Source organism: Cupressus sempervirens, chromosome 9 (genome assembly GCF_028749045.1).
Source record: "Cupressus sempervirens isolate cs-2001-9-10 chromosome 9, ASM2874904v1, whole genome shotgun sequence".
Lineage (NCBI taxonomy): Eukaryota > Viridiplantae > Streptophyta > Pinopsida > Cupressales > Cupressaceae > Cupressus > Cupressus sempervirens.
In genome coordinates this window covers 201,438,385-201,452,601 of record NC_143126.1, presented here as the reverse complement: position 1 = coordinate 201,452,601, position 14,217 = coordinate 201,438,385, and the positions used below count along the sequence as shown (strand labels likewise).

The 14,217-nt window shown below is 36.4% G+C and overlaps 1 protein-coding gene across 1 annotated transcript in view; it reads right to left on the bottom strand.

The window, feature by feature from the left end:
- The window catches only part of LOC149538184 (uncharacterized), a 52,824-nt gene extending 39,030 nt beyond the window's left edge, over window positions 1-13,794 (bottom strand). Inside the window, exon 1 of the mRNA XM_089799568.1 lies at window positions 13,354-13,794. Within this exon, the coding sequence (XP_089655694.1) occupies window positions 13,354-13,643 (290 nt within the window). The 5' untranslated portion in view covers window positions 13,644-13,794. The remainder of the gene's footprint in view (window positions 1-13,353) is intronic.
- Window positions 13,795-14,217: the final 423 nt, after the last annotated feature.

Sequence of the window (14,217 nt, the reverse complement as noted above, 5' to 3'; positions counted from 1 at the left end):
GGGGCAATTTCGAGCCCCCCACCTTTTCCACCCGCTCAAATTTGCACCCTAAAATGTAGGGGCAACTATTTTTTAGGAGAAGATTCTTTTTAATTCTGTAACATTTTTTGTTTCACTTCATGGGACCTTCCACTCCATAAAAATAGATCCCAAAGCCCCCCTCATGGGACCGCACCCTTAGTGATCCATTTAAATATATGTTGGGTATCCCGTAGAGTCAAAATGGTAAACTGTCAATTATTGAAATCAACAATGGAGTCTCTTCTCTATACGTTGTCCTTCGTCTCGTCTTATATGTAATGACGAAGATAAAATAATAAGTTTTTGCTGCTTTTTCATTTCAATATACTTGTAATTGCCTTAAATCTCCATTGCATATCGCTGTTAAAAGGCTCAAGATTTGCATATTAATTAACTCTATTGCCATCGGGATTTTGAATATGTTCCTCAGTTGTAATGTCTGCAACTTCCTTTTGCGCTACATCAAATTGCCCGGTTTTGCATGCTTGGAACAGTGACTGGACCAACCTGATTTGATATCATCCCTGAAACACTAATGATGTTGTTGCTGGAATCAAAAGATCACTCTGCTGTAGACTTCCATCTCTGTATTTGCAGGCACAAGAGTCTCTGATGACTTCTTGCTTTAAAAGTCTGGTAATGGGGAAAGCGTTGGTCTCTCTCACATTGTTGCATCTTCTTAGAGCGCACTTTGTGATTTACATCCTTCCAAACTTATCATCGATGCCTTCTTGCAATTATTCACTTCCAATTCATAACTCTCAATGGCATATGACCTGAATCCCAACAGCTCGTACTGCACCAAACATTTGGAAATGTTATTTATATAAATGGCTTCATGGTGACTAGACAAAGGTGCCCTTGCTGTGTTATATCCATCTCCTAACAAATTTCTGATTTGCATCGAGCTTTACAACCAATACGATTTAAGACCTGCACCATTTCCTGAACTCCAATGTACAATATGAATAACTTTCTATGATTCCCATGTCAGTTCGGAGGCTTAAGAACAGGCTCGGTAATGATGTGGCTACCTCTTGAAAGAAATATTAACAGGCACCCAGAAACCATTCACAACAATGAATATTCCAAATCTTATAACTCCCCAATGGAAGCATTTAAGTTGTCAGAGTATTCTGTATTTGAACAAATCATGCTATAAGCTACTAACTTTGTATTTGCTGTTGCATATTTGCTGGTGTATGTACTTTAAATCTTCTTGTATCCCTTTCCTTAAAGAACTTGATCATAAAAATGTGTCTCTGCTTTGATTCTATAACAGAATAGTTGTAAGAGAATTTAACTATTGCCATCTTCATTTTCAAATCATAATTGCTGTATATAGTTTCATTGAATCAAACAGAGTCATTCATGTTTGACCTTTGAGAACTTCCGAGCATAAACTTCCATGTGTCACCTGCTGTCATTGCTTGCAGAGTTCCGATTGAATCCTCATACACCATTGATCTTGTACATGAAATATGTTCATATTTTCTTATCCAATTGGCTATCACCGTGATAGTAACCATATCACAACAATGACCATAGTCTTTTTATAAATAGCTTACAAGGTCTTCATGTATCTGTCCAAGATTATCATAACATTCATATCTTACATTGAATTCACTGACAACAATGATCAAACTTCATCAGGTCTCTAATATTATTTCTTAAATGGAAGCCCTGATTTTTTCCAAAAATTAAGGCTCCATCAGACCTAACATTAGGAACCTTGGGGTTGTCTCATCTGATCATATCCAATAGCATTTGAGAGTTCCTTGTTCAAGAGAAAGAATCTACTTAGTATATTTTATTTTGTGTTGATGGCATGCAAAATCCTTATCCACCCAAGTCTCAAATTGAAGCCAAAGGTTACACAAGGATGATTCTCACATGAAGTTAAAGGAGTGTTTGACTTTGAAAAGGAAATCTGTGGCTTCTTCAAACTATGCACAAGTCTAAAATGTAAAAAATTTGCTCATTTCTCATTTTAATTATGATAAGCTATTTTACAACTCATTGTAAAAATAAATAAATTTACTTTGACATCTATAATAGTTGTGTGAGTTGTTATATATAACTCACTTTTCTTTCAACATAACACGTAATATATGTGAATGCTAACGTAATTTCTAACAACAGCATCAATGGGAAATAGTGGCAATAATCAATAGTACACCTTCTGTTTTCAGAGGTCCTAGGTATGGAAAGATGCACAACACCTTATTGGCAAAGGATTTTTTTATTTACAGATATCACTCAAACTAATTAGGGATTCTTGGATTGAAATAAGAACGTCTATCTTTTTTATTGATGGAAATATTGCAAAAACTGATTTTTAATTATATAATTGCAATGTCCACAAAAGGGACAATGTTTTTGAAGAAGATTGATTCTAAGGGGCAAATTATGGATTTAGAATTCATTTATAAAATCCTTGTTGGATCCATGGAGATGCTAAGTCCTTAAAATGTTGTACAATTCATTACAAACAATGCAAAAAATTGCATGGTTGTAGGTGATTTGGTTCAAGAAAGTAATTAGCACATTTTTGCATACCATGCAAAATATACTCTCTTAACTTGGAGATCAAAGCAGCTAGCACTAAAATAGAGTGGGTGAAAGCTATATACCTTGAGGGTGAGGAGATCCAAATGTTTGTGACCAAATACCATATGTCAAAAGACATTTTCAAGATTTCCTCGTATTTGGAATTGGTGAAGGTAAATTTAATTCAATTGTTAAATTTTATCTATTTAATTTCATTTATGTCATGTTTACTTTTATTTTAATGTGTTATTAGCTTTTTTTTTTAGTGATCCTAGTCTGTTGAAATTTGATTTGCATCACACAATTGTTTTGAGATTAATTATGAAGATTCGAGAGACATTGGATGACATGGTTATTGGCTACCAATAAAGTTTTGAAAAGCTACTAAATTCAAAAAGAGCCCAAAAAGTCAATTCAGCAATCTTAGATTACAATTGGTGGGCTCATGTGGATTGTGTCTTGAGATTCATCGAACCTACCATGGGTATAGTTATGTTTGCTAATACAAATCGACCATATTTGGGGAGATTTTATGATAGCATTGACTCCATAATAGAAAAGAACAAAGGTCATAATAAGACAAAAAGAGAATGACTGGGACAAAACATTATTCTCAAGTGTGGAAAAAATCATTCATCACTACTAGAACAAGATTAACACACCATTGCATCTCCTTGCATAAGCGTTATCTCCAAATACAACAATGCACACAAATACTTGCTTTGACAAGAAATATTGCACCATATATAGATAATATAGTTGTTAATGGTTACACGTCGGCATTTCAAAGACTCTTCTCAAAACCGCAAGTGGTTTTCTCAAAACTGCAAGTGGTTGATAATATAAAAAAAGAGTTTGGCAAGGTCAACTCAAGACAAGATCATAGTATTTGTGCTCTTCAAGACCAAAACAAAGCAGATGCTCATACATGGTGGTATATCCATGGGCAAGATTATTTCATTACTCTAGCCTCTTGCAATCAACATTTAATCACAACTACTTTTATTTTACTTTTTAACATTTGTATTTTAGACTTCAATACCTACCATTTTTTAATTTATTTTGGATTTTTTATTTCTAAGTTGTATTGGTTTTCTCTCCAATTTCAATAGGTTGCATGTTATTAATTGGATGAATGGAATGTGAATATATACTTATTTATTAGTGTCCACTTAGTGAATCATAACAAATTGACTGCAAAAAAAGCACGAGACCTGATTTATGTTGATTCCAACTTTCACTTTCTATCACATAAGAAATGTCATTACAAGGAGGGGCAACAAAGCCTTGAGACATTGCCCTTGAGTATAGAAAGTTAAATGCATCTATTGCACAGCTTGCTAGAGACAATGATGATGACGATGATGATGATGATGATGAGACTCTTAATAATGCAACTAGTGGGAGCGGCATTGCATTTACTTGAGGTTCAAATAATGTTGAACCAAACAATGGCCTTGACCTAGACTCTTTTGATGATTAATGAAGATTGAAAACAATTATACAAAAAGGTTATCATATTTATTTCAATTTTCAATTTTCTAATCGTAATGATTTTCATTTGAACTACCCTAGACATGTAGGATATATGACATAAATTATAATTTTGAAATTTTGAACTATCAATTGTCATTTATAATTCTCTTAAACACCATTGATCAATAATGAAGTATCATACTATCAAATATAATTTTTTTTTTACACACATGTAAGCATATATAAATGTACATGCATGTGCATTATCTAGTTATACCCTAGATTATTTTTTTGTCATATTGATGTACCAAAACCTTAGATCTATAACTAATCTTGTACCCAAATCGACAACTTAGATCATAAGCATACATATACTTTCTTATGCTTATTTATTGTTACTTAAAGTGTTTTTCATTTTCCCTATTTTTATATTTCTTATTTGAGCCTCCCTTTGTGTTTTAAGTTGTTTGCAACCTATCTTCCCCTTCTTTCTTTAGTCTATCTTGATCTGCAACTAACCAATCCTATGTCTCCTGTAACTCCCTATCACCTTGAATATGGACTAAAGTATCCCTAACCAGATATTTACTAAATTTCCTTTCAACAATATATTCAAAAATAAAACATTGTAGATAGTTTCCTGCACAATCAAAAACTAGTAGAAATCCCAATAGAGATTTAGTCAACTTCTTCTTAGATATAACATTCAAACTTAGATATAGGCAAATGGAATACACTGCTATAACAAAACCAGAAGATTCTCCACAAGAATATAACCCGTTATCTCACCATAACATCCAAGATGTTGAGCATATATACATGTATTACAAACCAGTAAAATAAAACCAGCAAACTCTTATAACTCCTTAAAATACATCATTGCATTATACAACAGCAATACAGTAACTAGTACAAACACCCAATCTTAAATATAGATTAACAGTCAGATTGGAATGCTAGAATAAGGACCTATAAGCGCGAATGAAACAACTGAACTGATGTTTCTCGAGACAATGGGTTTGCGTCCATTGTCTGCCAGCAAGATGGGCTACGTCCTCAAATTAGCTAAAAGCTGAAGCTTTTTGAAAACTCTCACAAAACAGAAAACTGAACTAAATCATAAATCAAGCATGCCCAACGATGATCCTCGTTCCCTTTTTAATACACAAATTAAGACTCTTCACCTTCCCTCTGGCTTTTCGTCCTATTCCCTTGTGACTCCTCAACTTCCCTCTAATTATTTGTCTTATTTCTCCTTGACCTTTTGCCCTCTTTATAGCATTAAATTGACCTTTTAATATTTTGAGTCTATTTCTCTGAGTCAATTTTAACATTATATTAAATAAGGCTCCAATATTTCTAATGTTCCAAAAAGTGGACATTACAAATCTCCCCTCCTTAAAAATTGTTTGTCCTCAAGCAATCAGTACCAAGTTCCCATACGAGTCTACAGGTAGCCCGATAGTCCAAACTAAAAACAATTCCAACCACACTACGACGCAAGATGTCACTCTGAAATCTATCTATCAAGCAAATCCCTGGATCCCATATAACTCTCTGAAAAAACTCTGCACCTGTAAATTGAATAACCCTAATCATCACTGATACCACTGAATCCAACCCCAAACTAAATAGAATCACAACAAGGTCCTCAACAAGCCAAAAATACATATGATCAACACCTGGATCCCAAACCTTGTTGTCATAACCAGTCGCTATGATAAGATAGAAATGTATTAGTGAACTATGCATAACCCAGTAGATGGTGACAACTCAACCAAAATAGATGATGAAATACACAAGCCGTTCAAAAACAAAAAGTAACACCCTGGGCACATCAAATACCGTACTATCATCATCAATCTGGATAACCTCCGGGTATATAGGTACTATGAATAAGAATAAAGCTGAAAGAGCATTCCCTATGATCAACACATAACTCTCCTCAAATCTACACCAAAATCTATCCAAAGGCTGATGTAAATAATCCAACCAATTCCTTTATGGTGTGAAATCAAGAACCCAATGTGGACTGGTCCTATGATGCATAACCGTAGTCAATTCACCACTTCCAGCCTGTGACCCATATTCATTGCTAGGAATCGTACCAAAATTCCATATCTTGAAATCAAAATCATCTTCATCATGATAATCAAAAGGAGAGTCTTCATTTATCTCAAAAAGAGGATTATTGGAAATCCAATCAGCATCTACTTCAAACAATAGGTTATCGATAAGCTGAATGTGAACATTGCTGTGAAATACCAATCGAAGACTAACTATTAAAATGGAGTTTTCAATGCTCAAGTATCTATGCAGGGATTCCCATCGGAGATGGACTCCTCACAATTTTCACTACCAAAAATAGTTCCTCCTCGACATTGGTAGCACTCCTGTTAGTGGCACTTTGTGTCAACTCCCTGTACTGTCTTGTTCTAAATGAATAACTTTTGTTAGGAGCTAAGGCATCACAAGATCATTGATTGGTCAATGATATCAATTAATTTAGCTAGCATGGGCAAACCCGATGACACACCCCATACTATCTTGTTTTGAATGAATAACTTCTGTTAGGAGCTAAGGCATCACAAGATCATTGATTGGTCAATGATATCAATTAATTCAGCTAGCCTGGGCAAACCCGATCACGCCAAGTTGTAGCATTAACAATCAGTATCAACCATGGTCAATACTCTCAAGAAAAACTCTAGAGTTGAGGATAGTATGAAGCCTATGATCGGCAACTACAATATGGTAATCTTCAACTTTCCATTGAGCAAGAACAACACTGGGCATAGTGATTGTGCATAATTGATAAAGTAGGAATGAAGCTTGTTGAGATTAACCATCAGTCAAGGAGAACTTGGTAATACATGCTGGAAAAAGGTTTCGTTGTCTGCTGTGGAGGGTATATTTGTGGGTGAAGACTGCCGATCCTTGGTAGTAAGCTAGACTACCAACCAATCTCTGTGTTCTTCCACCATTCCCGAAAACTATAATGACCACCTGATTACTACTGTTGCATCCACAATACGTTGTAGCTGCCCTTGGTCGGAAATGTTACTGGGTCGATGTTCTCCAACCAAACTGTGCCATGGCTAGGACTAATCTAATGGTGCTCATCTTTGCAGTAGGAGCAAAGGTCTCCTCATAATCAATGCCCTGACGCTAGGAAAAGCCCTTCGACACTAAACGAGCTTTGTACTTATCCAAAGTACCATCTGATTTGTATTTGATTTTGTAAACCCATTTGCAGCCAATGGGTTTCTTCCCTGGTGGAAGATCAAAAAGGACCCAAGTGTTGTTCTTCAACAGGCTCTAGTGTTCAGATGTCATGGCTTGTTCCCACTCTAGAATTCCTTTAGCCTCGGAATATGTTTGAGGTTTAAACACGCTGTGAATGTTGGCCATGAGAGCAAAGTTAACAGAATATGTAGTTTTGCTATTTTTCCAAGCAATTCTCACATCAATGAGCTCATCATCACAAAGATCAGCAAGTGCCTTAGTCCACCACTTAGGCTGGATAGAAGAATGACCAACATTAATACCAAGAGATGCTTGATCAATAGGATCCTCATCAGAAGAATCTGAATCAAACTCAAGTGAAGTATCTACAAAGTGAGGTGATCCTGCAAGAGAAGCCGGAGGTGTCTGTACAGATATCACTAGTATAACTAGAGCTGCAGGAGCTATTGGAGCCCTCCCATCAGGTGGACCTAATGGAAGCCGAACTCCCAAATCATGAGCCATCATAGGCTAGTCTGTTGGATCAGGAACAGGAGAAACAGACATGAATGGTCCTCATTGCTCATCAAAGACTATATCTCGACTATAGATGAAACTAGATGTCTCAACATCGATCAAGCGGTAGGCTTTGTGAAGACTGCTATATCCAGCAAGCATGAGTTTCTAACTCTTGCCATCCAACTTGGTGTGTGATGCATCAAGGATCCAAACAAAAGAAAGGGAGCCAAAAACCTTAGGTGATTGATTCTAAGCTTGCGCCCTAACCAGACCTCTTCCAAAGTTTTACCTTTGACCGTCATTGTGGGTGACCGGTTTAACAGATAAATTGTAGTATTAACTATTTCTGCCCAAAACTGCTTTGGAACATGTATGTGTTCGAGCATGGATCGAGCCATCTTGGTGATTGTCCTATTCCAACGTTCAACTATACTATTCTGTTGTGGCGTGTGGGGTGTGGTTAATTAGCGTTTGATGCCATGTGTATCCAAGAAGCTGGAGAAAACATCAGAACAAAATTGCCCCCCATTGTCTGATCTAAGAGTAATAATAGATTTCCCAGACTCTTTTTCAACTAAAGGTTTAAACTTCTGAAATACAAGAAATGCATCTAATTTCTTTTTAAGGAAATATACCCACATTTTTCTACTGAAATCATCAACAAACAACAGAAAATACCTGGACCCAAGAACAGAAGGAGTGGCCATAGGGCCGCAGATATCGACATGTACAAGCTGAAGTACCTGAGAAGCTCACCATGAGTCACCACTAGTAAAAGGTGTGCAATGTTGCTTCCCAACCTAGCATGCGTCACAAACTCCAAGTTGTTGAGTCTGAATCTCTGGCAAACCAAGAACAAGCTCATCCCGAGCAAGCTGTGAGAGATAATGCACATTTAAGTGTCCATATCACTGATGCCAAAGTGTGCTAACAGAAGACCACCATGCAGCCATAGCTATGTCCTGAGAATCAACAGAATCAATAAGTCTAAAAAGACCATGATCCTCAAGACCCACTGCAACAGTAGATTTAGTCACTCGATCAGTGCTAGTGCACTGATGTGAACTGAAGGTGACTGCCAAGTGTGGAGAATGTCGTAGCAACTAACTGACTAAGAGTAGATTTAGTTCCATCCTTGGAATGTAGTACACATCAAGGAATATGAGATTCCTCCCAGCAGATTGAAGTTGAATGTTGCCTTTACCGAAAATCGTATACTCTTCTTTGCCACCAAAAATAACAGAGTCTAAATAAGATTGGTAGTCAATAAACCAGTCTCTATGGTGAATGAAATGATGAGAGGCACCTGAATCAATGTACCAAGCAGACAACTTCACATGATCTGCAAGTCTTTTAGCCATGAAGGCATAAAAGGCAGATTTCACCTGCTCAGCGTGCTTTGCATTGTTCGCTTTGGGCTGCGAACCTGATTGCTTAGACTGTGCAGCTAAGCGTTTTCGATATTCAACCTTCATGTGTCCAAACTTGTGGCAGTAGTTGCATTGAATGTTCTTCTTTCTAAAACCATCTAATGTTGGAGCAGAAGACTTCTGTTGACATGGCTACTGAAACTTGCCTTTATCCTTCTGAAAGGATTTCGCAACAAAGGCTTGCTTTGTGGAGGTGGAACTGGAGCTGCTATCGAACTGTTGTTTCCACCGATCTTGCTGAAGCAACAAGGTGCAGAGATGAGTGAACTTCAAATCAACACCAAAAGATGTGATGTTGAGAGTCTCGATAAAATGCTCATAGGATTTTGGTAAACTCCGAAAAGTGATAACCACAATATCCTCTTCCTCCATCTTGCGACCGATGGCAAGTAACTGATCACGGGTTTCCTAAATTCGATTCAGGCGTGCCTGGAGCGAGGTGCACTCATCCATGACAATAGAAAACAGAGCGTTTTTCAAAAAGAAGGCTTTGCTTTCATCAGAAGTCTCATGAAGACCTTTGAGATGTGTCCAGATCTCGACAACTATCTTGCCAAATGGAATCTGCGAAAGTTGATCATCAACCATGGATAATTTGAGAAGCATCACCGCCTTTCGATTATTCAGATCCCATGTATCTTGATTAGGACCCGGAGAAGTCGGACACTTCATAACACCCAGAACAAGTTGATCGGTGTTCCGATATGCAAAAAATTACGATGATCCACTGTTTCCAGGTGCCATAATTTCAACCATTGAATTTGGAGTTATGCTCAAACAGAATGTTTGTCAGAGATGCCATGGCACATTTTTTAATGAAAAACTATGAAAACAGAAGACCCAAAAAAACCGCAAAGTGACCCAAAAGAGAGCTCGAAAAACCCAGAAGGAATATGTTGTCGATTTCTGGATCTATTGACCCGAAATTCAAGGCACAAAATTGAGGCATCCAGAAAAATGGACAACCCAGTTGAGCTCTCAAAGACCCCTCCAAGAATCTACAAGCAAAAAGAATTTCCAAGCTCAAAATTTAGGGTTTCGAGCAAAACCCTAGCCGGCAGCTTTGAAGGTTGAATTTGCAAAAAAGAATGGTGGTTTTCTGGAAAAAATGGTCAATTTGGAAGTGGCAAGTGTTTGTTTGGAAAAACCCAGAGCCGTCTGAAAACGTCAAACAAGAACGATTATGTTTGACCTCCAAAAAATGGCAGATTTGGCAATTGCAGGTGTTTGTTTTAAAAAAAAGCAGAGCCGTCTGAAAACGGCAACCAAGAATGACCAGGTCGTAAGAATTTTAGCCATGAGTGAATGACCAAGTCGTGAGCCATCTGAGTGCAACGGAAGAAACCAGACATGAAGGGAATCCGCGATTTTTTCAAGGGAAAAAAATGCCAAGAAATATCAGCTCCTTTAAGATTCCAGACGTGATTTGCAGAGGAGTTCGACCAAAGAAATAGATACTGGGATAAAGAAAATCCCTAGCCGAACTTTTTAGTTTGATTCGAATTTCTCCAAGCAGAAAACCCTAGGCAAGTTTTAGAGAAATTGACAGAAATAATTTTGAAAAAATTTGAACAAATAATTTCAAGAAGAAATTATAAAAAAATTCGAAAAAAATTTAAGTATTAGCTCTGATACCATATTACGGAAGTAATTGGTAAAATACTTGTTTGTTATTAACAGAGACCAGATGGTCAATTTATACAAAAGAATGAGACGATGTTTCCTTAGAAAACGATCATAAAGAATAGAAACATTCTATTATGGAAAAAGCAAAAAATGAAAGCAAACTAAAGCAAATTAGATATTTACAATAGATAACCATTAACTAATAATAGACGACTTATCTATTATTCTAATATTTAACTCCTCATGGCAATAAATCTGGGCACCATCTGATAGTGGATACTTATTGCCTATACTACTCCCAATCCACTCATTCCCTCTATTATCTTTGCATTTGCTTCCACTCTATTGTGCTTGCTGTAAGGTTTTAGAATGATAGGCTGTAATACTCCCAATCCACTTGTTCCCTCTATTATCTTTGCATTTGCTTCCACTCTATTATGCTTGCTATAAGGTTTTAGAATGATAGGTTGTGATGGACGTTATTGTAGGTAGACGTTTCACCTTCCTCAAATATTGTATTCAACTCCCACAGACCTCCGGTTATCTCTGTCAATGCGTAGTTGAATGCTACTATTGCTGTAATTGTTTATGAACCTCCCAGGCAACACAAAAATTTGTTTTGATAAGTTGTTCTAAAAATCTGCCTCCACTAAACTCTGGTATGCAATATTATATTGTACCAATCTGACCCTTCAAGGTGGCAAGATAAACTACTCTGTTATAAATTCACAGGCTGGCAGGAAGACCAGCTCTGATACCACTGAAGTATCCCTAACCAAATATTTAGTAAATTTCCTTTCAACAATATATTCAGAAATAAAACATTGTAGATAGCTTCCAACACAATCGAAAACCGGTAGAAATCCCAATAGAGACATAGTCAACTTCTTAGATATAACATTCAAACTTAGATATAGGCAAATGGAATACAATGCTATAACAAAACTAGAAGATTCTCCACAAGAATATAACCTGTTATCTCACCATAACATCCAAGATGTCGAGCATATAACCATGTATTACAAACCAGTAAAATAAAACCAGCAAACTCTTATAACTCCTTAAAATACGTTATTGCATTATACAATAGCAATACAATAAACAATACAAAAACCCAATCTTAAATACAGATTAACAGTCAGATTGGAGCACTAGAATAAGGACCTGTAAGCGCGAATGAAACACCTGAACTGATGTTTCCCGAGACAATGGGTTTGCATCCACTGTCTGCCAGCACGAGGAGCTACGTCCTCAAACTAGCTGAAAGCTAAAGCTTTCTGAAAACTCTCACAAGAGAGAAAATTGAACTGAATCATAAATCAAGCATGCCCAACGATGATCCTCTTTCTCTTTTTAATACACAAATTAAGACTCTTCGCCTTCCCTCTAACTTTTCGTCCTATTCCCTTGTGAATCCTCAACTTCCCTATAATTATTCATTTTATTCCTCCTTGACCTTTTGCCCTCTTTATAACATTAAATTGACCTTTTAATATTTTGAGTCTACGTCTTAGAGTCAATTTTAACATTATATTAAATAAGGCTCCAATATTTCTAATGTCCCCTAAAGGGGACATTACATGGACCATGACGTGCGATCCAAAATGTTGATTGGAAAAACTCTTACACAATCTGATTCAAAACCAGCATTTATCACCATTAAATATTTTGTGCATGAACTTTGTAGCAAGCTTTATTATAGTCCAGATGAAGGATTTATGTTTTAAAACAATCTATATTTTACTAGCTCACAAATCCAGTTTTTATATGTATGAAATTGTAAATCATAATGCCCCAAGATAAGATTCCGTGCATCCTAACTAGGTCGAAGATTTAAAAGACTTCTAGTTTGCTAAATGGTGAATCCAATTTTATAAAACTTATTGAAATCAGCCAAGATGACAAAAAGAGGAAAATAAAAATCCTCTAAAAAGAATGACAATTTATAACTTGGAGCAATTGAAATTTGTTAAATGGCGAATGCATTTTTTGAGAAATTAATGAATAGAAAGATGAGAACAGAAGTTTCCCTGAAGCTCCACACAGAAGCTGATCCAATTCAGATTCAGCATTTTGGGTATAGGATTTAGCGCAGTTGAAATTTCTGTTAGTTGACAAATACAATTTTTCGTTCCAATTGGCAAAAGACTAGCAATAACATCTCCTTGCACAAAATCTGACCTAAATCAAACTCAAGGCCTAGGTTTTCGGAAGCGTAGCTTTTCAACCTTGCAGAAATTGGCAATATTAGACTGGCCCAGGCACTTAGGATTAAGAACATAGAGTTGTTCAGAATTTTCTGATTGGCCAAACCAATGTTTTCAAACATTTATAAAAAAATTAACCAATCAATGAAAACATTCCAATATAATATTTCTGCATAATTCTGCACCGACTCGAAATCAGGGTTTAGGTCGCTTGAATTTATATTAGATGATGAAGATAGCTTGATTATATTTATCTTATAGATAGTTCAATTCAGCGCATCAAAGCCAAGCGTCCATACCTGAAAAATGTTTCTGAAAGCTGGCGAAGGCGGCGAGAGGCAAAATAACCCTCTGAATGAATATACATAGAGCTGGCTTCTAAACCCCCCTGTGAAATGGGTAATTGGGCACATAGAAGAAGCTGCAAAGCCAACTGGGTCTTACCCGTTCCGCATTCTCCGACGAGCTCTGTGATCGAACCGCAAGGGATCCCTCCATTGAGAGCACGATCCAGAATGGGGCAACCCATTGTACATTTCTCATTGCACAGGGATTTTACAGGGATTGGGGGAGGAGGAGGAGTTTGCATTCCTCCTCTTTATCTTGTTAATCGGATGCCCTGTTGTGCTTTTCCGGATCGGCCAAGTGATGTATGTTATCATGCCTACTGTTCGCTGTTTCAAATTCTTGCTTTACAACATTCTATGCTGTTTTGAATTAATTTTACCGCTTTCAATTTTTAAATCTTTCTAGCCAAAGCCAAGCTTCAAAGTTTGTTTAATAAACAAGAGCTATGTTACAGTTAAAGTCCCGCCTTACGTAAAAACAGTTCAAATTTGCAAAGGTTGAAAGTATGCTCACTAAGTTGGAGGAAAAGAATTAGATAGGAAGTATTTACATAAAGTTATCACCATAATTAAGTGCAGGTTCTGTTTTTTTTTGTCAAATTAAAATGTAAACAAAAGTGTGGTAATAATTATGGTTAACAAGGCTAAATAAGAAACTAGGACCTCTAGATAAATAAGAAAAAAAATAAAACCATTGAAGTACAAATATAATTGTAATGTTAGGGTGAACCATAAAGAGATGTTAAATATTATCACATCTACAATTAAATAAATTATTCAAGGTGGACCATGTTGTCTAAAATTTAAGATATTGGT